This window comes from Streptopelia decaocto (genome assembly GCF_964273445.1).
Source record: "Streptopelia decaocto genome assembly, chromosome: 14".
NCBI classification, from domain to species: Eukaryota; Metazoa; Chordata; class Aves; order Columbiformes; family Columbidae; genus Streptopelia; species Streptopelia decaocto.
Window position 1 is genome coordinate 11,036,813 of NC_138669.1, and position 26,629 is coordinate 11,063,441.

The window sequence follows — 26,629 nt, forward strand, 5'->3', positions numbered from 1 at the left end:
AAAGTGTATTCCCATTAGAGAGAAGATAGTTCTACGATTACTTAAAAAAAAAATAGTTGAGGGAAATAATATTTAAAATACCCCGACAGGATGAACCGTGTCCCTTCAAGCTTTACTAGTCACTAAACACCAACAGGGATGTCACTAAATTCCAGTCTTTCCAGAACAGATCCCACCCGTTCCTCCACTTCAACTCGGCTTCCCCAATGGCTCTTGGGGGTGCTGCTGCATCTCTGAAGGATTTTAGTCTTTCTGGAGATTCCGTGCTGCTATACTCTTAACTTTTATCAGCAACATTATAATTGAATGTTTAATTTCAACTAAGATTCACAGAGCTACAAAAGCCTTGAAGACATACTGTTCTTAGAGGTTTGGTGGAAGAAGATGGCTGGAGAGACAAGAGCTCCGAGAGTGATGTCCTTGCAGAGGGATGGGCGTGCAGGAACCAGGAAAGCGCAATCCACCCCAAAACCACCTTTGTGAGCTCCAGGATGCTCGGTGCAAGGTTCAAGGTGCGGAAGGTTCACTGGAAAGACAAAACCCCGGTTTCCGCAGCCCCAGTTCTCTTTGTGGACGAGCAGGTGGCACAGGCCGGACACACATTGGGTCAGCAGCTGCTCCACAGCGTCACGGATCGTGGGGGACAAGGCAGTTCACAGGACGGCCTGTGACACAGCATGAAATTCAACATCTGAGTTTGGGGGACCAGGGAATTTAGCTAAACACTGACACCGGGCTCATCTCTGCCAAGTCTGACCGTGCAAACAGCCTCAGGTTTTCAGTGTTAGAGGCATCGACACAGAAAGGACAGAATGCTCCGCAAGTGTGCGGGCAGGCGGACAGCTCGGCTGGAAATCAGGATACAGAGCTTTCCAGTCCCTTTCCACTTGTGATGTGGAACCTGCGGGCCAGATATGCACAAAAAGGTGCCGCTATTATACAACTGACACTAACTGGGTCCTTTTTAGGCTCTTCAGAAGAGAGGCCAGGGCTTGAACATCATGGAAACAGAACTAACTGCTGCGTGAACTCCCCAGAACAGAGACACATGGATACAAGACTAATGCAGCATCTCAAAAAAACGCAGCTTTCAGATTCTAAGACTCTTGCAGCCTTCAACTTTCACCAACATTCAAATTCACCTATGTTAAAAGAAAATTAAATTGCCCTCCCCCACAAAAAGCAAACCACAACAAAGCAAACATCCTCCAGCAAACTATTCGCTTGAATGTATTAAAACTTGCCAAGTCAACGTTCCAGTCCCAACTGCCTAACCCAGGCTGCCAACAACACAAGCGGCCGCTTTTTTGCTCCTCTATTTTACATTAACAAAAGTCAATTGTGGCGATGAATTGAATCACATGCCAACAATATATCACATTCCTTCACAGCTGTTTTCTGTAAAGGGAAGGAAAAGACCTCATCAGTCACTGACAACATTTCTATAAACCATAAACATTTCAAGAATTCTCTCCACAGAGGGAGGATGGTAAACTACCAAACAAAATCCTAACAAAGTGCCATAGCGCAAACTATCAATTCCAGAAAATAAACCCAAGTGTGTACGAAGAAACAGTACATTAACCAAATCACGGTAATCATGAACTTATTTTAATAAATGAGCAGGTTAAACTGAAAAAATAAGTCACTATTATGCCCTAATGAGCAAGAACGCTTGTTACCAAGTCAGCAGGCTGGACTTGGCCCAACATATTATCAAGAAAAGGGAAGAAAAACTGCGTATTATGTTTTCTTATATTCTTTAGCAAAGTAATAGCTAAATCAAAAGCATTAATTCTCCTTAGGATTTATAACTGATTTAAAGAGAACAGCGCACTCCTATAAAACACTAATGGGGCTTTAACGTCTATTGTCAAAAGAGAATTAGACCGCAAATAAAGGGCCTACTATAGTCTATCTTTTAGTGCAGTAATTTCATTATCTGTAACTAACAAATAATAAAGGTTAATAATGAAAAGAACACAGAACAGGGAGAACAAAGGTGATTACTAGATGTGCATACAAAATGTGGCTGAGCGCTTCCTGGAAGCTCAAGTAAACCTCAACCTGTTTGATGTGCTGTGTACACGCATTCGCATCTGTGGAAAACAAAAATGCTTACCACTATATAAATTCCACAACAAGCCAATTTTTAATTATACCTATCAAAATAGCAATAAAATCCTAGTAGTTTCATTCAACATGTTTGAAACACGGAGACCACCTACGCAAATATAAACACAGCATTTGAATCTCCAGTTAACTATTGGCAATTATAAACGGGGACACTTTTAAAAATAAATTATGAGGATAATTAATCATTTTCACACACAAAAGTAACAATGTAACATCATGCAGTGGTTTTAAAAGCCTCCTACTTTCTGCATTTCTATTCTGGTTAGTTTGTGCCAGGATTATAAAAGCATATTTTAATTTTAAAAGATGAAGAAAGGAAGGTGAAAAGCTTCCATCTCTCCCTCTAGTTATTTCATGTAGGTATTATTGGATTCAAATATTCAGCCACTAAATCCTTGCTATGGAACATTAACATTTTAAAAGGATTCCTGTGCTTGGAAAAAAGCTAATAATAAAAGGGCCAAAGGAAAGCCCATAAAAGGTTATTCTGTTCTAATGCTGACAAATTAAGCACATGTGTAACTATTCAATTGAAGTGTTATAGCCATAAGACAAAAGCAAGTTCTATCTAAATCAACATCACGGGGATAAAACTGAGCGACATGCTATGCTTAGCATCTTTCTGTAACAAGCAATTAACAGTCAAATAGTTGTTTGCTGTTAAGAATTTTATGTCAGAAAATAAAACAATGTGTACTAGAGATGTTGTGAAAGCAGCACATTTCAGCAGCCTGAGATGCGAAAGAGAAACGTCCTCGGCAGCTCATTCAGCCCTGGGGGTTCCCTCCACCGGCCACCAGGGCTTTGACTCGCCTGACGCTGCTGCCCCGTCGTTTCTCCCCAAAAAGCCAGTGCAGATCTGCCTCCTCCTCTTCTGTCACCACCCGGGTTTCTCTCACCCTGTATAAACGCTTCTATGTTCGTGGTAAGCTGCCGAATTCAAAACGGCAAATTGCTCCTCAGAGATGTACACAGAATCTTATTGTTTCAGCAGAAAAGGAAACTCATACTTTGCTCCCACTGTATTCTGATCCTCTGACAAAAGAAAGCAAGCTCAGACCTGATACTTCTAACTTTAAGACCCACACCCACTATGAAACCCCCCAAAACCTTCTGGGGAAAAAAACATAGCCTATGACAGGCTCGTCTTTATAGATGACTTACAAGTGAATACCTTGTTATTAAAAACAGGCTACAACAATAAGTACAATAAGAATGTTGTACAGATGCTTTCAAGAGTATGCTTTCATATAGTCTATCAAAAGGCAGATTACTTGAAAACACTTACAGAACCTTTAAGAAACAAACTAGTTCTACTGAGGGCCCAGTTAGCTGGTCCAAATGACAAGCGTTATTGCTCTTTTGACTGTCAGAAAGCTTCAAAAGGTTTAAATTTCTCTACTAATATGTTGAACGCTATAATTACAGTTGTGGCGCAGCTCAGCAGAAGAGGACAGGAGGCAGATCCTGCTGCCCTCACTCGTACTACTGAGGACACCAACTCGTGTGATGAAGAATGACAGCATCCAACCGGGAGGAGAAAAGAAACGATTTTGTGCAAATAATCCATCATTTTAGAAAGAGGTTTGTTGATACAACATGGCTTCTAACACTCTATTTCTTATTTAACAGAAGTTGCAACTAACAAGTTCATTAGCTATTCACAAGTTTATAAACAACTTGCAAACGGAATAATAACAGATAATATCAGATTACAAGCAAAGTTCTGTATCAGAGTTGTACAGAGAAAGCCTCGGGGAAGGAAAGCAGTAATGTTAGGATCGGGCTCATTGTTTCAGAAGCAGTATGCTGTGTGAGTAACCCAATTGGAACACTCTTCCTTCGAACGTTTTGCGGAGCTGTGTGATGTAAAAATAGATTTGTATGCTTCAGATTTCTCCTCGCTGTCCGCAATAGATCTCTTGGTGGTAGAAGAAGCCTTATTGACTTTTCCTGGTACGGATGAATTTCCATTATCTGCTAGAGAAAAAGGAATAGAGTGAAGCGTGCAATAACAGCTTAAAATTGATAAAAATATTTAAATAAGGATGGATAAAAGCATTTAAAAATAACATGTACAGCAATTAAGTGTATTTTTTCAGGGCTATCACAAATATATCCCATAAATGCACTGAATAGCAAACATGTTCCTAACAGCAAACACGTCCTTAGCTTTTAGAATTTATGCTCAAAATTAATTTAGAAATCTTGGAGAGAGAGGAATTCTTTCCTATTTGTGTAAAGCCTTGCACTGTAATTCAGCATTGACAACATTTATTTCTCTGAGTGAAAACTGGCTCTGAACTCCAGTCTCAAGAAAGAAACATGAAAGTATTCCACCACCCTGAAGTATTGTTTGGAAATTAGCTATCAAATGACAAAAGCTAAACTTGTGACATATTGTCCCTAGGGAATCTATCTCCTCCCTTTATTCTTTGCAAAGTCATTTATGACCAATAACAATAGTCTGCACCATTTTCTATTTGGGTAGGAAAGTGCCCATCCCTCTGTTTCCAACCCTCGCTTCTCTTTCTGAGCAACTATTTAATCTTCTCCAAAGATGAAGCATGTGCCAAGTCTCTTGTGCAAAGAAATGAACGCACAGAAGTCTGCAGAAACTCTATACATTTAGTTTAACTTGGGCACAACGGCATGTAAAGAGCTTGTAGGGAGCATGTCTGCAAAAGCACTTAATTGATTTCTGCATGGAGTCATAAGAATTGTATGTGCAATCCTAAATCAGCATAGATCAGATCCTTTTTATATTTGGAGAATGCTGCTTTTAATGCCACTAATAGTTGCCTGGAAAGAATTACCAAAGGCTGGATTTGACAGAATGAATATGTATGCTGCAAGTCCAGAAACCTCAGGGCGCCGTGTTCACAAATTAACTCCTGTGCTACTGGCATTCCTCAGTCCATGGATTTCTTTTCTTTATTTTCCCTCTCCTCTTATTCTGTTGCTGGTTGATATAAAAGCTGCTAGAAACATAAATCAAGGACCTGACATTTCAAAAGGCATTTTTTTTCCTTTACACTCTTGGAAAAGAAAAATACAGCAAACATTATATTAGAATTACTAGGTTCCTAAACATCCAAGAGCAATTATAATCATCTGGACTGAAATATCTTTAAAAGTCTGTTCTTTATAAATGCAGGCAGTAGGGAGGAGGCAAGGCATTTCTGATGGAAACTCTCCCCACTTCTCACACAGTTTATCAACAGTTCATCATTTAACTATTCCCAGATTCACCAACCTGAACTTTTGGTGAAGATAATCTGCCTCTTTTCCCCAGAACTGGATTTGATACAATCCTTTCCACTCTTCGCCTTTGATGGACCTGGACAATCCGTGAAAGAAAAAATGAAATCATGAATCTGCTTCAGGTCTCAGAAGGTGCCACGTCTCGTAGCTGTGACGTTACCTGCAGCGCTGTCCTGCTGAGAAGCTGATTCGGCTGCCTTACATTTCTTCGACTTCTGAAACAACACAAGCAGAAATCTGGTCATGTACTTAAAGGACACACAATTCCCAACTTGTATTTGATAGACACACAATCCCTTTTAGCACATTTTTATGTCTTACGCAATGGAACTCTTCTTTCCTCAATATTGCTCCACATTTTTGGTATTATTTCTACATGGAAAAATAATAACCTTGGGAATCTTGAAGCTACCTTAAAGAAAATTGTGCAAGCCAAAACTAAACTGTCTGGATATGGTATTTTGGTTTGTAGACTTTGTGGGGGGTAGTGCGTGTTATCATTAAAATAATCTGATAACTCCAAACGCACACAGCAGGACAGTAAATTACACAACATTACAGAGGACACAGTTAACTGTAATCAATATAGATATTTTTCAATAAAAACTTCAGCATAATCCTGCATCTCATATCCATTTAGTCCCCCCTGGGTAACTTTCAATAACCGGGCCCTTTGTTGCAGGATTGCTAGGGAAGAAAAGATACAAAGAGTCAATCTAAATTTCTTAACAGCATCTGTGCAACAGATTTTCCAAGTTAATTTATGTTTGTCCAGACTAAAAAAAACACCAAAAAACCCAAACAACAGCAACAAGAATCCCATTACAGGCTTTGATTATATAAATTCCAAGCTGAAAAAGAAAGATGTATTAAAACAGTCGTCGGCATTATTATCACAAAAGCTGACTCTGCATACACTCAGAATGCTGTAGATATTTCCAGAAAGCTACACAAACTCAAAGAAAATAAATATATTGAAATGTGTTATAAAAATTAGGAGAATCCATGCTGCCGAGCACACGATTAATGCTTCAGGAATAAAGCTGCCATAGCAGATGCTGCTGCAAAGCTCAGCCAGGAGGTGGTGGCAGAGGGTCACTGGTCCCAAACCCTCCAGTGTCCATGCAAAAAACCCTCTAACCTGAGGGACAGCTGCCCATCGTCCTTTTTCCCCATAGCACTGAATTCTGTGATTTTCAGAGCAGCAAGCACTGCCTGCCGGTCAAAGGACAGTTTCAGTACATCCACCTTCAATATGCCGTTAGCAAAACATGCACACAAGCTCATTACTTGGAGAAGTAGCAGCGAAGTACAACACAGCTTATTGAGTAAATGCAGCTGCATGAAGACCAGCAGACAAAGCTACGCAATCTAAGAGCACTTTGCAGTACAGACAAGACTTATTTCGATTTTGTTTTTAAAATATTACCTTTTCTAATTTACTTTTAAGCCTTCTATCCTCCATCCTTTTCTTCAATACTTCCACATCTTCTTTATTACCATTAAGGACAATCACATCCTCCTCTTGAAAGGGAACGCCACACTTGAAGAAAAAAAAAAAGACGAAACTAGCATTTATTTCAAGACCTTTCTGCTGGTAAACCTTTGTTGGAATTAAGTCTGTGTTTAAGCTCTCCAATCCTTCCCCTTGCCACTGCATCTTTTCCAATAGTTCTTTCTCTTTTAATACAGTCTAATAGATCTTTTCACTTAAAATGTCAAAGTTGATTTTACCACAGAACAAAATAATAGCGATTGACAGCATCACTCTTCACAAAAAGGAGAATAAATACTCATCTTATTAGTGAATGGCGGACTTTTGGTAACCACATTTAAAAGCAGCTCACGTATCAATTTGCACAGCAAATTCAAAAAGAATTTCAGAAACATGAAAATACTTTGTTTTTCTTCAAAGCCCTATTCCAGGCAATAGGCCTAAGAAAATTACATCTTGATTTCACTATCAGTCCTTTATAAACAACACTTTTAGCTATTTTTTTCTTTAAAGAAAAGGTCCCATTGTGTGTTTTCTGCTCATGGGTTCCTTGTTTCACTAAGATCAAATGCACAGTGACCAGATTAAACAAAGAAGTCCTAACTAGAATCTACTCTATTTTCTGAATCCCATAGCTAAAAATGAAAACACTGAAGTACTTTCTGCTATTTTTTTGGTTATGAATACATTTGATTAAGGTCTAAGCATTATGCCATTCCACCATTTATTTTTAAATCACTATGAGGATTAAACGGAGTCATAAAAGCAGCATTATTCATTAACCCAGCCTTGCCATCTCACTGTCCTTCATCTGATTTATTAAACACTACCAAGTTTCAAATTACATTTATAAATTAAACTGGATAATACATGTAATGTGCTTCATGTAATTTCACATTTGGGTTCTGGTTGAAGACACAGATGTTGCACCGCACACATTTCCAATCATTCGGTGAGGCTAAGCACATTGACTATGTTTTCTTTTCAAAGATCCCAATCCTTATTAATTTTGTATTTATTTTGTTAAATCCAGAAGCTTTCTGTTAATATGCAAGATTAGTTTATAATCCTGCCTCTGTCATTACTCTTCTGTTTACTAAGCAAAGGTTGTGAGAGGTTATGTGTGTATTTGCAGTAGGAATTAAACAAACGAAAGGACATATGGACAGGACTTTGACTGGTCTGCTCAAGTGATGAACAGTTTAAAAATGAACGTGGACACAAGTGGGCAGAGAGATGATGAAGGAGAAGCAATGGTTATAAAGACACATATTAAGTAAGTCAAGCAGAATAATAAGTCACACACAAATGGGTGAGTAGCCCAAGTTTTTCCATTGCTACTCAATGAGTTAGTGCTGGAAATACCAGTGAGAAGTCTAGAAGATCAAGACAATCAGTGTCCTACGGGGGCAGGAGGGATGGGCAGCTATGTTGATTCTGAGAAGCCCAACACATTCATTTCTAGCAGGGTGTTTTCTGAATACAGCGTGAGGGACCAGCACCTTCTGTGATTTAGTGATTTAAAAGGTCATTTCTGCAATATTTTTTTTTCTTTGTTAAGCATACAAAAAGAAGTGGACATTTCCTCCGAGTAACAGTTTATATCAGAGGACTTGAATTTCAATAAATGTTGCACTTGGAAAAAGCAAGCGAATCCAGGTTTCCATCTGGAAGACACAGGTGGAACTGTTCTAAAATGAAAAGTATTTACAAGGAACAGGGAAATAAAGACGGTGTCCACTTTCCATTCACTGAAACAGGTCATTTTTTGCCATGACAACAACCAGATTACATTAGAGACCGTGCCCTTCCAAATATCCTTTAAGTACAGCAAGTTACAGGCACAGAACCAACTCCGCCTTCCCAGGTTCTACTACCTCCTGTACAATGTGTTGTTGCGTCATACCCATGAAAACATTTTTTAATTGTCAGTACGGTTGGATGCCAAAGTGTTATTCTGATTTCTTAAAAAGCTCACTATCTCTTCATGCAAAAAAGGAAGGATTTTTATGTCAACATTTTGAAATGCTGAGTTGAAAGGCGGATAGAAAGTTCCGTTTTGTAAATTCAGAAAGATTCTTCCTTCAGACTAAAGGTCTTCCGGGCAGATGTTTGTTTTACAATATGACAGGGTCTCCTTTGCCGTACCTTTTTTATATTGGGACTTTAAATACATGTAAAAGTACTGTAGTTCCTTGATGGTTTTGCAGCACTTTGAACAGAAGATACTCCCAAATCACACTGAACCTGAGAACTGTTCTGAAAGGGACACAAGCGCTAGGACAGTGGCTTGTAGGTCTGACTGTGAGAGCCGGTCTGGGATTGCAGAAAGTGGGATGTTCATGGAAGGACATGGCGGGCAAGCAGCACCAATCGTGTCTAAAAGCACATTTAAAACTGATAGATATATTTAGATATATCTAAATGGCTTAACATGCTTTCATCAAGGGTATGATCAACAAGTCAAAGTCTCATCCTACATATTCTATGTGTATACACATACATATGCATGCATACAAAAATCAACTTACTAAAAACCAACCCCTCCCGACCCAAAGACTTAAAATTTTAAGAACAAAGGTATTATGAGGTATAAAAGACATATTAGCTTAGGTATAAATTTAATCTTTTAAACTTAAAATAGCAAAATTACTCTTTCAAATAATGAAGGTCGTCTAAATTTCAAGTCATTTTAATATGGTAACATAGTTTCTTATCTTACTTACAGAATAAAATACAATAGGTTATTTTAGTAATAACGAAATCTTAGTTTAAGATGATTTCCTGAACTCTAAAGTTTACAGCTTTTTAAGTTTCAGCTACATAAGACAACGTTGTACCTTATTTCTTGCTGTAAACTATTTTGGACAGTGATTTTTGGTTTTTGTACAGCATTTAAGGTATAGTTCCATCCATGACTACTCCAGCCTTATTACAACACAAATAAACAAGCAAATACGTTTTCATATCTACATGTTTACAACAACGTTACAATTTACTGTCTTATGAGTCTGAAACCGCTTTCCCAAATTATAAAGAGTAAATTCACTCCTGCAGTCCTGAATATGACTATTACTAGGCAGTGCATAAAGACATGAACACTTTTCCAAAGAGTTCCCACCGGATTACAGAAACTGTCCGACCACAGTCCGACCGCCCCTCTGCACGGGGCTGTTTCCAAAGAGGATGGAACAAACATCCTGGTGGAACAAGGAACAACATCGCTGTTCATTTCCCAGCCACGCAGGCTCACGTATTAATGATTACCGTCTCTTGGAACAGTTAACTAAAAACATGTTTTAAGAGAGATATTCTTCCAGAGATGTAGTCATTTGAAGTTCAGTAGTGTAAGATTTAACGAACGCAATTTTTGACATTACCACTTTACTCAGATATACGATGAGGCAAAGAATAAATGGTAACTTGGGAAGAGTGGAAAGTCTCCTACATACTGTAATAATTCACAGAACGTGAACTGTCACTCAGAAGGTGCACCCCCTGCTAGAAAAACACCATCCAAGCAGAAGCCTCTATTTACAGAGCTTCCCCTTGAGTCAATGATAATTTTGTATCTGCATACCTGCAGCCATGCCTTCATTTACTTTGAGGTTTTCTCTGTTTATTTCTGACCAACACGCTATTTTTACCTGAATGTGTCCCAAATACACCAGCTTTCTTACTCATTTCTAGAACCCTAGAGCTTCCTAATTCCAGCAAATATAAGCTGTTAACTTTTCACTTACTAAAACCCCCCCAAGAACCTTTATAAAAAGTAATAACACAGTAAACACAAAGTTTTGGAAGGAGATATTTCATCTACCTTTTAAGCTTCCAGCTACGAGAAATGACCAGAAGCAATTCTTTGCTATACTTAATTGCTGCAAATTGGAAAGTTTCAGCAGGCAAACAGTTAAGAACAGGGGGAGGAGGAGGAGAGGGCTGTTTCCTTTCCAGTTCTCATCATCCAGCACACTCCCTTAGCAGCGCAGAGGTTAAAGCCTCCGAGGTAAAGCGACACTATAATTATCAGCAACGCTCTCTACGCATGTGAAAGTTGGATTTCAGTCCTCTAAAGGTCGCCTCGGAAGAGCGGCAACAGAAATTTGGAGAAGCTCAAGTTTTCTCTCATTATTGCGAAGCAGAGGGCGCTTCTGAAGCTCAACAGCGTTACTGCAGAATAAACATGCGAAGCATTGCGGGAAGCCAGATGAAGCCATAAATGAAAACAGTCACGTTAATGTTTAACCCCTTTCACTTACGCAAGGTCCCTACACAAGCGGCAGGATGGAGAACGCCGGCTGAATTCTGCTGAAGGACAATGGGACTCGCGATTTGTTTTAATTATGCTGCCGTCTCCTGGCTAATTTTGTACAAGGTAAGACTGAATACATTAGATTGTAGGACTTCAGGTTTTTGCTTTTCCTTTATCAAAACAGAACTTGTTTTAATTTTTGTAAAGTGAGAAATATCTTCACTTCAGAAAGACCATTTCACTTAAAAATACTCAAATCTGAAATAAGGGTAATCTTATTTTTTCTTGACTTTGTCATAGATGTACAAGAGGGTGGAGGTCACTACTACTGGTGGTGTTTCTATCATTAAAATCACAACACTTACAAATACTTATCCTGCTCTGTTGCAAGCAACTTAATGTTTTACAGCCCTACAAGTTAATGGTTTTAAGAGCTTTCATAGTATTTGTTTTAACATCTTATGAGGTTAAATACACTGCTGAAGAAAAAAAAAAAGAAAGAAACAGGAGAACAGAAAAAAATAGCACAGAGGAACAGGTAAACATCTACAAATCTGTACAATCTTTATCAGCAAATATCAATGCAATGTTTTTAAGTAAGAATGACCTAAAATTTCTAAGGCAGTATTAATTGGGTTTGAGGAACGATTTTTTTCCTTTACTTGATGCCTGTCACCTCCCAGCAGCAGACTCAGCACACTGCCCAGGCTTAAGGAAAAAGCAAAGCAAAGTCAAAAGCAGTCAAAAGCACTGATTTTAACATTCAGTTTTTAGAGGACTGAGTATTCACTTACTTATAAAAATCTCTACAGTAATGGCTGCACAAATACCTTTCAGACAAAAAAAAAATTGTGAATAAGGTTCTTTTAACTGTTTCATTAGAAGATTAAGTGTTCCTGTCATTTGCTTCGCTGAATTATGAAGTCATACGAACCGAATTTTATTTAAACATTAACATTAGGCAAATAGAGTGCAGACAAAACAGAACATTTAGATGTGCAATGATGCAGTCCTAAAACCTCTGGTAGGAAGAAACAGTGAACTGTATAATGATTTGTTACCACGAAATGAAATGAACAGCAAAGTATTTATAACTAATGGGGTCTTGATGAACTGAGGTATTTTCAACTGAGGTATTTTCAGGCTTATTTTCAAGCATAAACATAATTCCGCTTTTCCTGAGAGTTCACCTTTTTAATTGAGATGGAGGATCTTAGGCTTACAACAATCTTCTGTTAAGTAATACCTGTAAAAGCAGCCACAAAGGTACTTGAAAGCCCCTACAAACAGGTTGAAAAGAATGTCAAACACTGCTCTCGGCGCTTCTAAAAATTATGCCAACTTCATCCTCCAGATTTAGACAACCCATCCATACTGCAGAAGAGGGTGAGTTTCAGAGGCACATTCTGATAACAATAAATACCTATAAGAGCACTCTTGCATAATAAACCTAGAACTCCAGATAGGCAAAGACTGGGTTGTGCCTGGATAGTGGATTTTCTCAACACTACGATATCTTGCTCTTTGAGGGGAGGAGGAAACATGGTCGCACAGCCCTTGACAGCAGACAACAGCATAGGGACTGTAGGATTCTTCTAAGTGACAAACTTCATACACAGTGGGACTAACAGCTGCAATTCTAGCTCTAAATCTGGTAAAACTATCAGAAAGCCAATGCTGACATTCTATAATACACCCTGCGGCTGAAAGCTGTCAAATTCTGTTCTCGTAGGCATTTAGTCACTCCCCGGAAACACGTTATCACTAGAGAAGCAATTGTTTGGGTGTCTGTGTACTTTCGTGCTGCCATAAAATATATAGCTTCCAGATCCTATGCAGTTCAATAGGAAAAATCCATAGTAAACACTTAATAACCTGAAAGATCCCTAGAAGCTATTATTTGAAGGGTAATAAAATTTGAGTGTATGAAACAAACAGTTTATAGCTTGGTTCCCTATGGAACAAGATGTATTTAATGAAAAAAAATGAAAAGCATGCTCGCTCTGTTACAGATGTTCTAGATTCTAAGCAAGTATAAAGTCCCAAATATTTCTATAACTTCCCAGTGTCTTCAGTGTTATTCTTATGCCCAGAATGAACCTTCCCTGTGAGGTACCACAGAGACCACATCACATTGGCTAATTCAGAGCATCCTCAGTGCTGCTCCCATAATTATTTGCTCAGAATAAAACAGTTTTTCTGACTTCAGGTCCAGAAAAATAATTAGTGCTTCCCTACCTGACACTCCCTGTCTAACTTCTGCTGGTGGGTACGTAATGGCCCTTCTGCAAATCTGAGTCAGCTGGCAGCAGAATTTCATGTTTACTGTAAAATCCTGGCTCCCACCTGCCACTGCTTTTCCTTTTTTCCTCCTTTCCACCCAATATTGAAAGGCTGGTGTGGATTTGATTTGCTCAAGCTTTTCATTCAAAGGGATGGGAGCCTCACATCACGCTTGTTTATGCAGTCAATGTGTCCCTTAGGAGCTCTGAAGAAAAAAACAGTCTTCTGGGACCTGATTTTGTGATGTTTTTCTTTGGCCTGTGCATCCCGTGCAGACCGGAGAGCGCTGCTGATGGGACGTGGAAGCAAAATGCATGACCCCTCCACCTACCATCCAACTCCTCTTTCTGGAATGCTCAGTGGAAAAGAGGCATTCTTCCAGCATGGAATCCAGTGCATACCAGTAAGGACAGTAAGATAAATACATTCTTTCCCAACGGCCTAATAAGATTTTTAAATTGTGGTATTGTAGAGTGTCCACTCCTTTGGTTCAAATTCTGCATTTTTAATGCTTTTTAAATTCTATGCCTCATTTCTACTTTAACTACAATGCTGTCTTTATTTCCAAGCCTCTAGGACAGATGTATACTGACTTTTCAGTTTGAAAGTATTTTTCACTTCTTTTGAATGAAAACATAGACCCTTCTCACCATAACTCCCATGAAGAAATTACCTTTATATAAATACGCTTGTTATCTGTTCCTATGTAATAACAAACACATTGTGATGTTGACAGGTGTAAACCACGAAATATTTACAGATTAAATACCTATTTTCGTAAAATATTAATTAAATGAGAGAAAGTTAAGTCTCTTTAAAAAAATAAAAATATTTCTTAAGCTTAATAGTTAAATTAATGGCAGCAGATGGAGCCTTCCCTGAGCCCTGGAATTTTCTCTAGGAAGCTCTATACCAAATGCTTCAAGGATAAAGACTTCATGTAATTGCTCTGGGATTCAGGACTGCTCCACTCTCATTCTTCTGACTTTTCAACACGACATACTTAAAAAAAATAACAATGGAAAAACTTGTATGCCAATGCTCATGTAAATTAGACAGTTAGCTCTGAATGCTAATACTGGTAGTAGTGTACTTATCTCAGGATATGCACATAGGCTCAAAATAAGAATTGAGTGTTGTCGCATGCTGTTTTCCAAAGCACTAATGAAAAGATGTCAGAGGGAAAAAAACCCCACAAAACCTCTCAAAGAGTTACAAACATTTGCTGACTTTATAAGGATAAAAAAGTGTATTTTGTGGATTATGCTTTTTGCCTCTTCCTTCTGTTTATTTAATACATTTTCTGCTGATTTAATTGACGGAATTCTGGTCCTCCAGCAGAACTTAAGGCTCCGCAGGCCTTAAGGAAACAGCAGCAGCAGCTCTGAGCAGGCAGCGCTCACACACCTGCCCTGCACCAAAGGCACATCCTGACCAACCCCGGCCCTGCAGCACCAGCATCGCACACAGCTCCTCCTCCTACCTGGAAAAAGAGTCATCTCAGCATTCATAAATGTATTACTAACATGTCATGTATTCAAATGAAAAAAGGTTCTCTCTCTCTCTCTCACTTTTCCTTTCAGATAATCTGAACACTTAAACTATGATGAGAAGACGACGCCTGGAAAATAAAAGATGAACCCACTCGATGCAACAAAATCAGGATTTTTAATGTGCATCGCTGTCTGCGTGTTCATCTACACTTTTATCTACCTAAAGGATACGCTTTCTGAAGAGCCGAACCAACAAAAATTTAATGTGAATATAGCAGAGTGTGGCTTTTACCCGGATGAACTTTGTTCAGCTCTTTTTGTGGGCAAAACCGCTGCTTTTAAAATTGGAAGCTTTTGTCAGAATACCCACCAACCTCAACCTCTCAGCTGCATTCAGAATTCGTGCAACTGCTCCATGGTATTGAAGACTCTGCATTTTATCACAAGACCGCTGTCAGACGAAGAAGGGAATTTCTCATTGGCATACATTATCACAATTCACAAGGAGCTGGAAATGTTTGTAAAGCTACTAAGAGCTATTTATATGCCTCAGAATATTTACTGCATACATATTGATGAAAAGTCACCAAAAGATTATAAAGCTGCTGTACAAAATATTGTGAATTGCTTCGAAAATATTTTTATTTCCTCAAAAAGAGAAAGTGTTGTTTATGCAGGATTTTCAAGATTACAAGCTGATATTAACTGCATGAGAGATCTCGTTCGTTCCAAAATTCAGTGGAACTATGTTATTAATCTATGTGGTCAAGATTATCCCATTAAAACAAACAAAGACATTATACAATACATCAAAAGTAAATGGAATGGTAAAAATATGACTCCTGGAGTGGTCCAACCACTTCATATGAAACACAGGACACAGGTTAGTTACAGAGAATATGTACATTCTGGAATGTCATACGTGTATCCAACCAAGAATATAAAAGCTAAACCTCCTTATAATTTGACGTTATATTTTGGTACTGCCTATTACATACTCACTAAAGAATTTGTAGAGTTTACATTGACTGATGCGCGTGCAAAAGACTTGCTTGAATGGTCAAGAGACACGTACAGTCCGGATGAACACTACTGGGTCACGCTGAACCGTTTAACTGGTAAGACATACGTTATTTCTACTATGAATAACCCCTGGACCACCAGCACCGTAAAGCCTCTGGCACAGAGAGCCAGTGAGCTCCAATTCAGAGTTTAACGCCACCACTTCACTGAGTTGCAGTGCATAAATATGGTCATCTCTTCAGCCTTGATGCTGCCCTTGCAAAAAGTCACATCCCCTGATGGCTGAGAAGCAAAGCTGGATTCCAGAAAAGTACCACTTATGGTGCACACCATTAGCTACAAGGCTAGAAAAATGTTGATTAAAAAGTAAGGGTTTTTTGCTATGTAAAAGCTCATGCTCTCAAGGAATCAAAAATAAAGCAATAAAACCGAGAAAGATGTTGATTCTTATGATGTAAATATCCGTAAATCCATACTTAACATGGCTACATTTAAAAATATCTTCAGCAGTCAAAAAATTCCCTGTAATAAGTAAAACCAAATTTCATCAGAACCTTCTGTTTTTAAAGATGCTCCAGGAGCTACTCCCAATGCAGACTGGGAAGGAAACATCCGAGCCATTAAATGGAAAGACCAAGAAGGAACTGTACACAAAGGCTGCAAAGGTAACGTGGATTTTGATCACGAACTCAAATTTGATTCACTGACTAACATTCATTGCGAGTTACATGTTATGCTTTCAACTAGCTATTAAGTGTGCTACAGTGGTCATATTTTATCATCATATTTTAAAGTATAAAATAAAACAGCTGTCCCACTAAATTACTCCACTGAACCCAATCTAAATAGCTTCTGATATATTATTGCAAAGATGGTCATGGTATCCATATACTGACAACCACTCTTTGAACCTCCAATTACCAATGCATTAATGTGATGATCAGTTTTCAGTGAAGACTATGGGGCTTACCTGACAAGTATGTTTGTCAGGTACTTACATGAACATTGGGTTAAATCTCTTCCATTTGAACAATAATAAGAAAAGGAGAATAGTGCTGACCACATGGAAGGCATGCAAAAAGAAATTAAAATACGTAACAGCACAGAGAAAACACTGCACAATTAAACACATACCCAAATAGCAGCAGGAGATCAGAACTTTACCACGTCCAACTACAAAACACAAAGCAGCTGGAGGTAACACATATCCATCTGTGTAAAACGCAAAACCATACCCTTGCCTTTATGTTTCAAATATAGCATTACCCTCTAGATATATTTCAGTGATGCTTTATGTGAAAAGTATTTTTTGTTAGCAACACTATGGAGTGAAACTATTTTTTAAAATCATTCTGTTCAGCTTTCTGCTGCTTTCAGATACCTCCAATTTGCCTTTGCAGGTCATTACATCAGAGACATTTGTGTCTACGGACTAGGGGATTTGCAGTGGATTATCGAGTCACCTCATTTGTTTGCCAACAAATTTGAGCCTGCAACGTATCCCCTTGTCATGGACTGTCTGGAGAGACGCTACCGGCTTAAAGTGTTGCACCAGGCACAAGTCCCCATTGAAGATCACTGGCGTCTTCAGGAAGAAAACTACTTCAACATGAAACTGAATATTTGAGCTTAACTAACATCGAAACAAGGGTTCAAAAATACTGACAGAAACCATTAACGTTTTTAGCCAGACTTCAGTCTGTGCATTAGGAGGGTAAGCACGACACTGTACTGCCAGTGAAATAAACAGGTTTTATTTATTACAGTAAGATAAAGAGCGACAAACGCTAATGAGTTGATTCTCAAAGAAAATGATGTGTCTATATCTATAACTAACTGAAGGGGGAGGTTCATAATCCTTCAAGCGACTTATTTAACTGGAAAAAATATATATTCCTCAAAAAAAAGGACTAACTGGTATGAAAATAATAAATAAAATGGAAGCAATGACTGAACAAAGAAAATATGAAGAGCACAACTTAAAGTCATGTTTACTGTGTGTCTTATGAAAGCGATTATTTTGATCAACAAAGTTCATGCTAAAATTTCAGAGCTTGTAGATGAGCAAGTGACAACCAATTTCAGGCACATCCATTTCACTTTTTTCCTCCCCATGTCCAGCTGCATCTCTAATTTCATTGTGTAGCATGGCAACATCGCTCCTGCTACTCAGGCTTTGCTCTTAATGAAAAGGACACATGTGCCAGTAACAGTAGCAGGGTCCTGCAATGCACGTTTACCTTTAAGACCTTGTTTTTTGAGTCTCCGCAGTTTACGGCAACGAGACACAGGAAATTTGAGGCCAGGGGACAAAGGAAAACTGACTGAAAAGCTATTTTCCAATCCTGGTGTACCTGGGTGAGGGAAACAAAACTTCCCTGAACCTGGCAACAGTCTGCAGCAACTGGAAAGAACAGCAGGCAGCAAGCAGGATGAGCATCCTGCTCCCAAAGGCTCTGCTGAGCACACGCAGCACTCGCTGCTCTGCAGTAAGGAAGGAACTTTCAACACACGCCGCAGGCAAAACCAGGGAACAGCGATAAAACAAAAGCACAAGGATCCAGCCTTTTCCAGGCAAGAGTTGCTCTTTCCTCTTCAGGAGTCTTAAATTAATCACTTTTGCAACTTAAAAGATGAGGGAACACGAGGAAGCAGGAGGATGTAGGTTGTGGTCTTTTCCACGATATGACAACTCTCCCATGAAATTAAACCTCTACACCCCATCTCCAAAAGTCTTTAGTTGGGTGCTACTGCTGGGAAGAGACCAGGAGAAACCTGAATTGTGACAAGTCATTCCAAACTGTTCATCCCCTTTTACAAGTATTTTGGCAAGAATGCAGATTAAAGTTTTGTTCCAGTAAAACCAAATAAAGTCCCAACTATGGTGCTTTAACTCTGATGGGAACGAATAAAGTACATCCTGTTACTTACTAACTCAATCAGAAACTACAAATTATAAATGTATGTCTAGGATCAATTTAGATATAAGCTTCACTATGCAGCCAGAATATCACTCAGTTTTTACAGGAAAACTGGCTTGTACATTAAGTGTTTTTTCCCACAAAATTACATGAATCAACAAATGACCCAACAATAGAACGTGAAAGTTTCTTGTTACAAACTTATTCCCAGGTTCCTGGAACTGTGCTGCTCATTTTCCCACACCAGTTTCTTGGAAACATAATTTTCTTTCAAATGAACTTTAACCTAAAGACAGACCATCTGGTCCCTATTTATTTACAGAAACTTACAAACTCAACCCAAAGGCCTGTACTTAGTTGCATTTATAATCCAAGACTTGTGGCTAAATATTGCTGGAGATGCTTTTCTTATGGACAGAAATAAAGGAAAAAACAAGCCGTGCAGCGTGTTCACTCTGAGCTTGTTGAGAGTCCCTTTGAAAACCATTACTGAAGCTAATGGGTCTCTAGCATGTATTAATCATAGCAATATAAATAATTTATCTCCAAACCAAACCAAATCCATTGCAGGGCACTGCTAGCATTTACCCACTCCATGTTGTCTTTTAAAACGTGAATGGAATGTTCCTTGTTACCATCATCGCAGCAAATCTAGTTTCTGGCTTGTACCTTTTGTCACCATTACCCAGAACAATGTTTGTGTCTCACTTCTGAATTGAATTAAAAGGATAAATTCAATAGCAAGGCACCATGTAACATGGGCTTGTTTTGGAGAAACTGAACAAGTCAAACTGAGGAAAAAAAAATCTGCACAAAACCCCCCTCTTAAAATATAATTTAGGTGTAACTTTACCCATGCCAGTCCAGGAAAAGCAATAAAGCATGATCCTCCATCTGTAAATGATTTTGTATTTTAAACAAAGTTTTACATACATAAAGCCCCAGAAAAATCATAATTAAACCACCGCATTCTCAGTCGTTAAGAAACAATATTCTACTCAATATTCTGAGTGATCATAACCACATTACACTCTTGAAAGATGTTTTACTTCTAACAACAGTAAAAAATTTAAGTAACGCAACAGCGAAAGCTGAGCATTTAAACATATATAAAAAGCATTCATTAAGTTCTGTAGGTGTTATCATGTTATAAGATCACAACTCTTAGATCTCAGCAACGAGCGTTTACTAAATTTGGTTACTGTTGACCTAAGAGCATATCGTGTCAACGTGACCTTGCTGTAGGAAACACTATGCCCTATAGCACACTGCACACGCATTAACCGTGTCTGAAAGACATACGTGCAATTTCTGTTTCCAAAGCCTGAGGCACATGTTCAATAGCTCTATACCCAAGTTAAACATTTGATGAAGTGTTTTATATGGCACAGACTTTAATAGTTAGGGTACTATTTCAAGTGTGTATTAGAGTTGGTAACTCTGAAAACTAGCCCAAAATGAATTTCAAAGTGATATAAGAAATTACACTTTAAAATGTAATCTTGTCTTTAACTTCCAGAGTGACTACAAGAACTCTGAGAAGGATTTCCACCACAGATCCACTAACCTCTATCCTGTCCCCAAGCTAGTATTCTATTACACCAATAGTAACTTCTTAGACAGGAGAGTCAACATAAAAAATTGGTAACGGTGCCTTTTTCAACCCCAAAAGCGAGGTTAAATAGATGCTATACAATGCTAGGTAATTTCCTTATCCCATTATTGCTAAAAGCATATTTTTTCTCAAATAGCAGACTTCCAAACAAGCAGGCACAGAAGATTGCCCATGCAAGGATCAGGAAACCAGTTGGAACAGAAGTTCCAAATCATTTGATCACTTTGGGCCCCTCCACAATCTACAGACTACGACAGATTAGTACTGACTTACAGTCTTCAAGATCCCATTGAATACAAGAAGAGTGAGTTGAAACAGTTTTGCTTGTTCTTTTCATTTTAGTAGTCCGTCAGAGAATTAACACAATAGGTGAGAACATCCTAGTCAGAACCCTTTTCAGTCTAAATAGTTAGAAGCTTCAAAATCTGTCCCTAGCACTTCATCTAACAAGCTTGTTCTCCAACATAAACCACCCCTAAAAAGTTCTCATTGCTCTTCCAAAAAATCTTTGGCTGATGAGTTTTATCTTTTAGCAATATAGTTCAACACATTTACTATTCAGGCAATAAGAGACAATCTCTCCCAACGCTGCTACAGTGTCTGTTTGCCTCAGAGTTTTCACATGTTAATGTTATTTTTTAACTTGAATCCAGTATACTGCTACTTCAGATGTGAAACAAGAACAGTTTACTTGCAAGGGATGTAAGTCACTCAGAAAAAGTCCTCACACATTAAGTACTTTTGCCGTACTAAAAAGTCCTCCATCCATGAGTTTCCTCTCACATTCTTGCGCCTTTTGCTAGCACCAATCCAGTCTTTTTAACAATTCTAGTAAAAGCACATAAATATGTGTCAGCTCTTCATGTCAAGTTTATATTGAGGCAAAATACGTTTTTTGGAAAGGGAATTCTGATAGAAAGATCACTTGATCTTCCCCTGTAGACTTCATAAAGCCTTTCAAATGTAGTGCTACAGCAAACACTGTCAAGATAAACCAAGGAAAGACAAATTCTTCATCTTGGGGTTTTCCATTTCCTTGACTTAAGACAAAATCTGCATCTGCATTCAGTGTTTTCCTAACAATTATTTCGTGAGCTGCATATCACTGGGTAAACAGATTGCTCTATGTCTTGTATGAGCTGCCTCAAAGAAAATTGAGAAGAAAATTGAGCAATGAGACAAGAGTCTGTGGGACTTCCCACCAAGTGGTACGCACTCCCAGGAGCCAAGGCAGACGGTCTGGAAAAGAAACAATCCTCTGCTCTGAGCACAGGAAAGTCATTTCCTACAGTTTCGTGAAGCACGTTTTGTGATATGCATCATGTAGTCCGTAAATACACATTCAATCTCTAGTTCAGATGATCTAGTTTAAAGTATATGAGCATAAAGGGGAGGACTGCAGAACTGTTGTTTGGGCTGTTGGATATCTGTATTCTCTGGTGAATATTTTCACTGTGTCATTACAGCATCTGTTTGATAAAGTCCTTTGGGGAACTGTTGCTGTTTACAATTTAGCAGACTGTCAAGACTGCTCTGTAGGCTCACAGGCGACATTAATACACAAAAATAGCTTGTTTTGAAAGAGCTTTCTTGAATTTCACAGTAGTGAGGTAAAGGACTGCCACACAGCTCCTAGACTGATGTATGTCTAGTTTACATCCACGTATCCAAAAAATCTCACCCCGAGATGAAGCAAAAACACAGATTCTGCTGGCTGAGGCACCCAAGACACAGCGTAAACAAGCAAGTACAGGATTATTCTTCTTGAACTACTCTCATCATGTCACTCTCTGAAGCCACATAATCCCTTCACACACACAGATGTGTCAGGGACACACAGGGATCAGCACCTGGGCACATACTGGCAGACAGAAGGGGGGGCAATAATAAAAAAAATATGCTGTGACCCACGTGGATCCCATAGATTGGATTTCGGTTGAAAAAATGTATTGTAATTCTTAAAATACACCAATTAGCACCAGTAGAAACATTCATATGCCAACCCACAACATTCAAACATTCTGTACTTCAAAAAGTTTTTTTGTTTTGAAAGAGCATGTATCAGAAGAGGATTCTATTTATCAATAAAGAATTTGTAATCCTAGCACATGCACTATACACAACACTTCATTTATTTTTCTTCTTCATTAGTTCTAGTTCATTTTACTATAGGCTCCATTGGTGCACAAAGATAGAAAGTGTGGGGGGAATGCTGCTAATTAGTGCTTTGGATACAAACAAGCTGTTAGCTACCAGAACCCAGGGCAACCAGGTCCCTGTGATCCAATTTAGAGAAGTTCTGCTCACCTTCTTGATTCAGAACGAGAACATCATTAGTATCTATCCAAAAATCCACCAAATCACTCTTTGACACTAATCAAAGGAAATGTGAACTAAAACATTCTCCCAGCTGGTTACCGTTGTCTTTGTGCACCAAAAGCAAATAAGGAAAAGATGACAGACCAGATTACATTATACCCACTTCATTAGCTCTAGAAGCAGCCTTCTGAATATTGTGAAGAATTCACATGCATTTGAGAACAGTTGCATGGAAATATGAGGCTACACTAAATACTGATTATTAAAAATTTCTGAAAACATGGGATTCATTTAGTTCTTATAAGATTATCAAACTGGCCAAACCATGGACAAAATATCTAATTCTTGCATTTACTGATCAAGTTACATCCATCTATCAACAAAAAGACACAAACAAAAAAAACCCTCATTAAAAATAAATCAGTATCTGCCAACAGCGAAGCAAACCCATCAGGACTAAACTGGCATTCCACAGAACAAAACTAGCACAGAATGCAGCAATATGAGGCTAAACCTAATGATATTCCACATCACTGGCAACAATTTACCTTTCTTGGTTGATATTCCACTCTGCCTAAATACAGCAACTATTACCACAAATCTCACTGATAATAAAAATAGTGACAGGAAAAAAAAGAGAGTATTTGCAACTTTTATCATTGCCCGTAGCTACGAAAGAACCTACATAATGAGATCAACACAGTGCTGTAAAATAAAGTGCAGTCAGTATTTTCTAGAGTAATTAATGTAATTACTGAAAATTCTACAAAGAGTTGCCCTCCCCCCCTCACAAAGACAACAGTAAATGTCCTTCAAAAACACAGGGATCAAAGCATAACCTGAAAATGTAATCGGTTTAAATACATAAAGTGGACACTGACAAACACAAACCACATGCATTCAGGGAAAACAAATAAAAAACAAAATAACCAATACCCCAAACCAAAAACAATTGCCCTTTGTTAAGCTGAAAATACAACCAAACATTTGAAAAAATTAAGCTTCTGAAGTAGTTATTGAAAAATCAAACGGAGAACAAAAACATTCGTTTTTATCACCACTTAACAACACATTTCAATTAAAAAAGGCCATTCAGAACATTACAGAACTTTTACAAGTTCTATTTCAATTTGCATATTCAGATTAAAAAATAGATTTTACAGCAGTGGATATGAATGCAATTGTATATATATATACCCACATATGTATATATATATATTTGTGGAGGTCATATGTGACCCCACTGCTACTAAAGCTGAAGAAAAACTCACCTTGTGACAAACTTCCGATTTAATTTCCTTGAGAGCACGTTCAGAGAACACACAGCCACAGTTTCTCAAGAAGCAAAACCTTCAAAGAAAAGAAGACAAGGTGTACAATTTTTTTTAAGAAATCCTGTGTCTAAAAGATATATGTGCAGTGCCGATTTAACACTGAAACAACACTGCAATGGGTGAGCAGGACACAGCCAACCTTCTCTTTACAAACCCTTGCAGCTAATCTTAGTATCAGCACCTGTAAGTAGCTACGTATTCATTTAGACAATGAAATGAATAAAATGAAATATATTTGGTATATTAAACCACAACATGTTTTGTTATTTCATTCTCGGTATAATTCAGCAAACGTTTATGACAATCTCTCAAGGCGATCGTAGCAAAATGGATGCTCTTGAGATGTTTTTGTACATCTGCTATAGGTTGACGCGTTTCTTTGGAACTATCACCACAGGTTGTTTAACTAAGAAGTTAAATTATCTGAATGGTTCCACTTTCCACCAAGTTTCTTTGTTCCACTGACTCTGACCCAAAGCTGTCACAAGCTGCTCCCACCTCTCTCCTCTTCACACGGAAGATTCTTGCAGGGAGTACATAAGTTGAAACATTATCGATTCAAACACTTTTACTTGCTCTATATTCAGGTTAGCACAGTATGCACTTCTAAAAACTGAATCCAGAAACTTACTGACCTGTGTCTTCCATTCATTTCCAATCCCACCACAGGGCATATGAAGCGTGCAGACTGGATATCATCGTATTTGTCACCTTTTATACTCTCTTTATCACCACTCCAAGCTGGATTATCTGCAAGGTTTAATTCTGTTACATTCTGCAAAATAAAAATGCAAACCTTAAGCTATTTACGAATGATTTTTGAGCTATGATAACATTTCTTAAGATTTTTTTCATTGTGGTTTATTAATTTTAGCCCTTTTTGTATATAGTGAGAACACGAGCAAATTGAGGTTTTGTAGCATGTTTTAACTTTTCTGGCATCCTTTAACATCAGATACAACCTGTTTACCTTAATGCTCTTGATGTGTGACGCAGCTTCCATAGGAGTTTTATCAGGTGACTTGTCCAACAAAAATTCAATGACGGCATCTTTATTATACAACCTGTAACATAAAATTTTTAGTAGCCATATTTGATTGTTGTAACTTAAACTAATACTCTTTAATATAGCAATCTATATGTAAACATCTATACCTGCCCAGCTCACAGGCTACAATTGGCCGGCACAACTTCTCTTGGCTCAGAGCGCAGTAGTACCATCTTGCCACCAACTCAGCATTTTTGTCAACCTGAAGAAAAAAAAATACTCTTGATTTTAAAACAGCTTTTATACTTGCAACTATTTAAAGATAAAATGAAGTAGTACTTGAAGCACTAACCGCATCCCCAGTTATCTTACCAAATCTGCTTTCTGCATTCAAAGTTATTCTGTAAAGTAACTTCAGCAAAACCTTTCAGCAAAATTCATGACGAGCTTTGAGGATCTACCTCTATCTATTGAACATGTTTCTGCATCCCAGGACTTGGGACTTATCTTCCTAACTCTAATTCAGTTTTCTTATTTTTTTGTCACTTCCACCTGTCCCCTTCCCTCTTTACTGTTCTTTGCCCTTCACGTGATCTCCACTACCCTCTTCTCTCTAGTTATGCATCTCATTCCTGTTTTGCTCAACCAGCAGTTCTATTTCCTGAAAAGAACAAGATAACAAGAAAAACAAACCTGGGGATGTTGGGACGCTAGGTGAAGCTACAGCATAAAACCATGAATTTTATGACACATTAGGCCATAAAAGAAAGGCTGATGTTCTCAGCTACTCTGACAGTTGCGTGTGGGTAGAAAATGGATTTCATTTACTTTTTTTACATCAGCAAGTATAATTTGCCTAAGCTTCCTGCCACTCCTTGGGAGATTTTCCCTTGTCTTTATCCACACACCCACACAGGTGATGCCACTGTATATTGATTCACCTAAAACATCCTAACAGGTGAGCCCAAGCGACATTCAGAACGCAAGAAGATAGAATGGCCGCATTTGACATCACCAACAGTCCGGCCACACTATTACACAATGTACCAAAAGCGTTACCAGCAGCCACTGTTGCCCTAACAGAAGGAGGCCCCTAAACCCCAGACATTCAATACAATGACCAGTGTCCAAAAAGCTCTCCAGAAGACACTGTAGCTGCCAACGCCACAGCCACAGCGGTGCCCGGAGCGCCAGGCCCGGCTGGCAGCGCTGCGGGACGGGCGGGGCGGGACGGGCCAGGCCTCCGCGGGGCCTCCCCGCCGGGCAGGGCCCAGGCCCACAGAGCCGCGCCCACAGCCCCGGCCGCGCTCCCCGCCCCCTCCAGCCGCCCCGTCCGACCTTCTCGACTTTGCGGGGCCCCTTGACCAGCTCGTGCCGCTTGGGGATGGTGCCGCCGTCGCACCCCATCTTGTCCCCACGGCCCTGCACTTCCGGTCCGCTTCCTCCCCCCACACACTTCCGGGAGAGGGAACTTCCGGCGTCATTTGAGAGCGTCATCGCCGTTTC

General features: G+C 38.8%; 2 protein-coding genes across 5 annotated transcripts; one reads left to right on the top strand and one right to left on the bottom strand.

The window, feature by feature from the left end:
* Positions 1–1,594: 1,594 nt before the first annotated feature.
* On the bottom strand, positions 1,595–26,589 carry RTF2 (replication termination factor 2). 2 transcript variants are annotated; one of them, XM_082065521.1, is made up of 9 exons: positions 26,462–26,589; positions 25,291–25,385; positions 25,106–25,199; positions 24,771–24,910; positions 24,073–24,151; positions 6,830–6,943; positions 5,561–5,615; positions 5,393–5,476; positions 1,595–4,113 (listed from the first exon to the last, which is right to left on the bottom strand). In XM_082065521.1, the coding sequence occupies exons 1-9, from the start codon at positions 26,528–26,530 to the stop codon at positions 3,932–3,934; spliced, it is 912 nt and encodes a 303-aa protein (XP_081921647.1). In that variant the 5' UTR covers positions 26,531–26,589; the 3' UTR covers positions 1,595–3,931. The 2 variants fall into 2 exon arrangements, with proteins under 2 accessions (XP_081921647.1, XP_081921646.1); XM_082065520.1 differs by having other exon boundaries at positions 1,595–4,116.
* Positions 10,840–19,425, top strand: LOC309446124 (beta-1,3-galactosyl-O-glycosyl-glycoprotein beta-1,6-N-acetylglucosaminyltransferase 7-like). Of its 3 annotated transcripts, none has more exons than XM_082065557.1 (5): positions 10,840–11,270; positions 13,706–13,833; positions 15,014–16,041; positions 16,516–16,611; positions 17,347–19,425. In XM_082065557.1, exons 3-5 carry the CDS (start codon positions 15,066–15,068, stop codon positions 17,571–17,573), a joined length of 1,299 nt encoding a protein of 432 aa, XP_081921683.1. In that variant the 5' UTR covers positions 10,840–11,270; positions 13,706–13,833; positions 15,014–15,065; the 3' UTR covers positions 17,574–19,425. The 3 variants fall into 3 exon arrangements, with proteins under 3 accessions (XP_081921683.1, XP_081921685.1, XP_081921684.1); XM_082065559.1 differs by having other exon boundaries at positions 17,307–17,578; XM_082065558.1 differs by lacking the exon at positions 13,706–13,833.
* Positions 26,590–26,629: the final 40 nt, after the last annotated feature.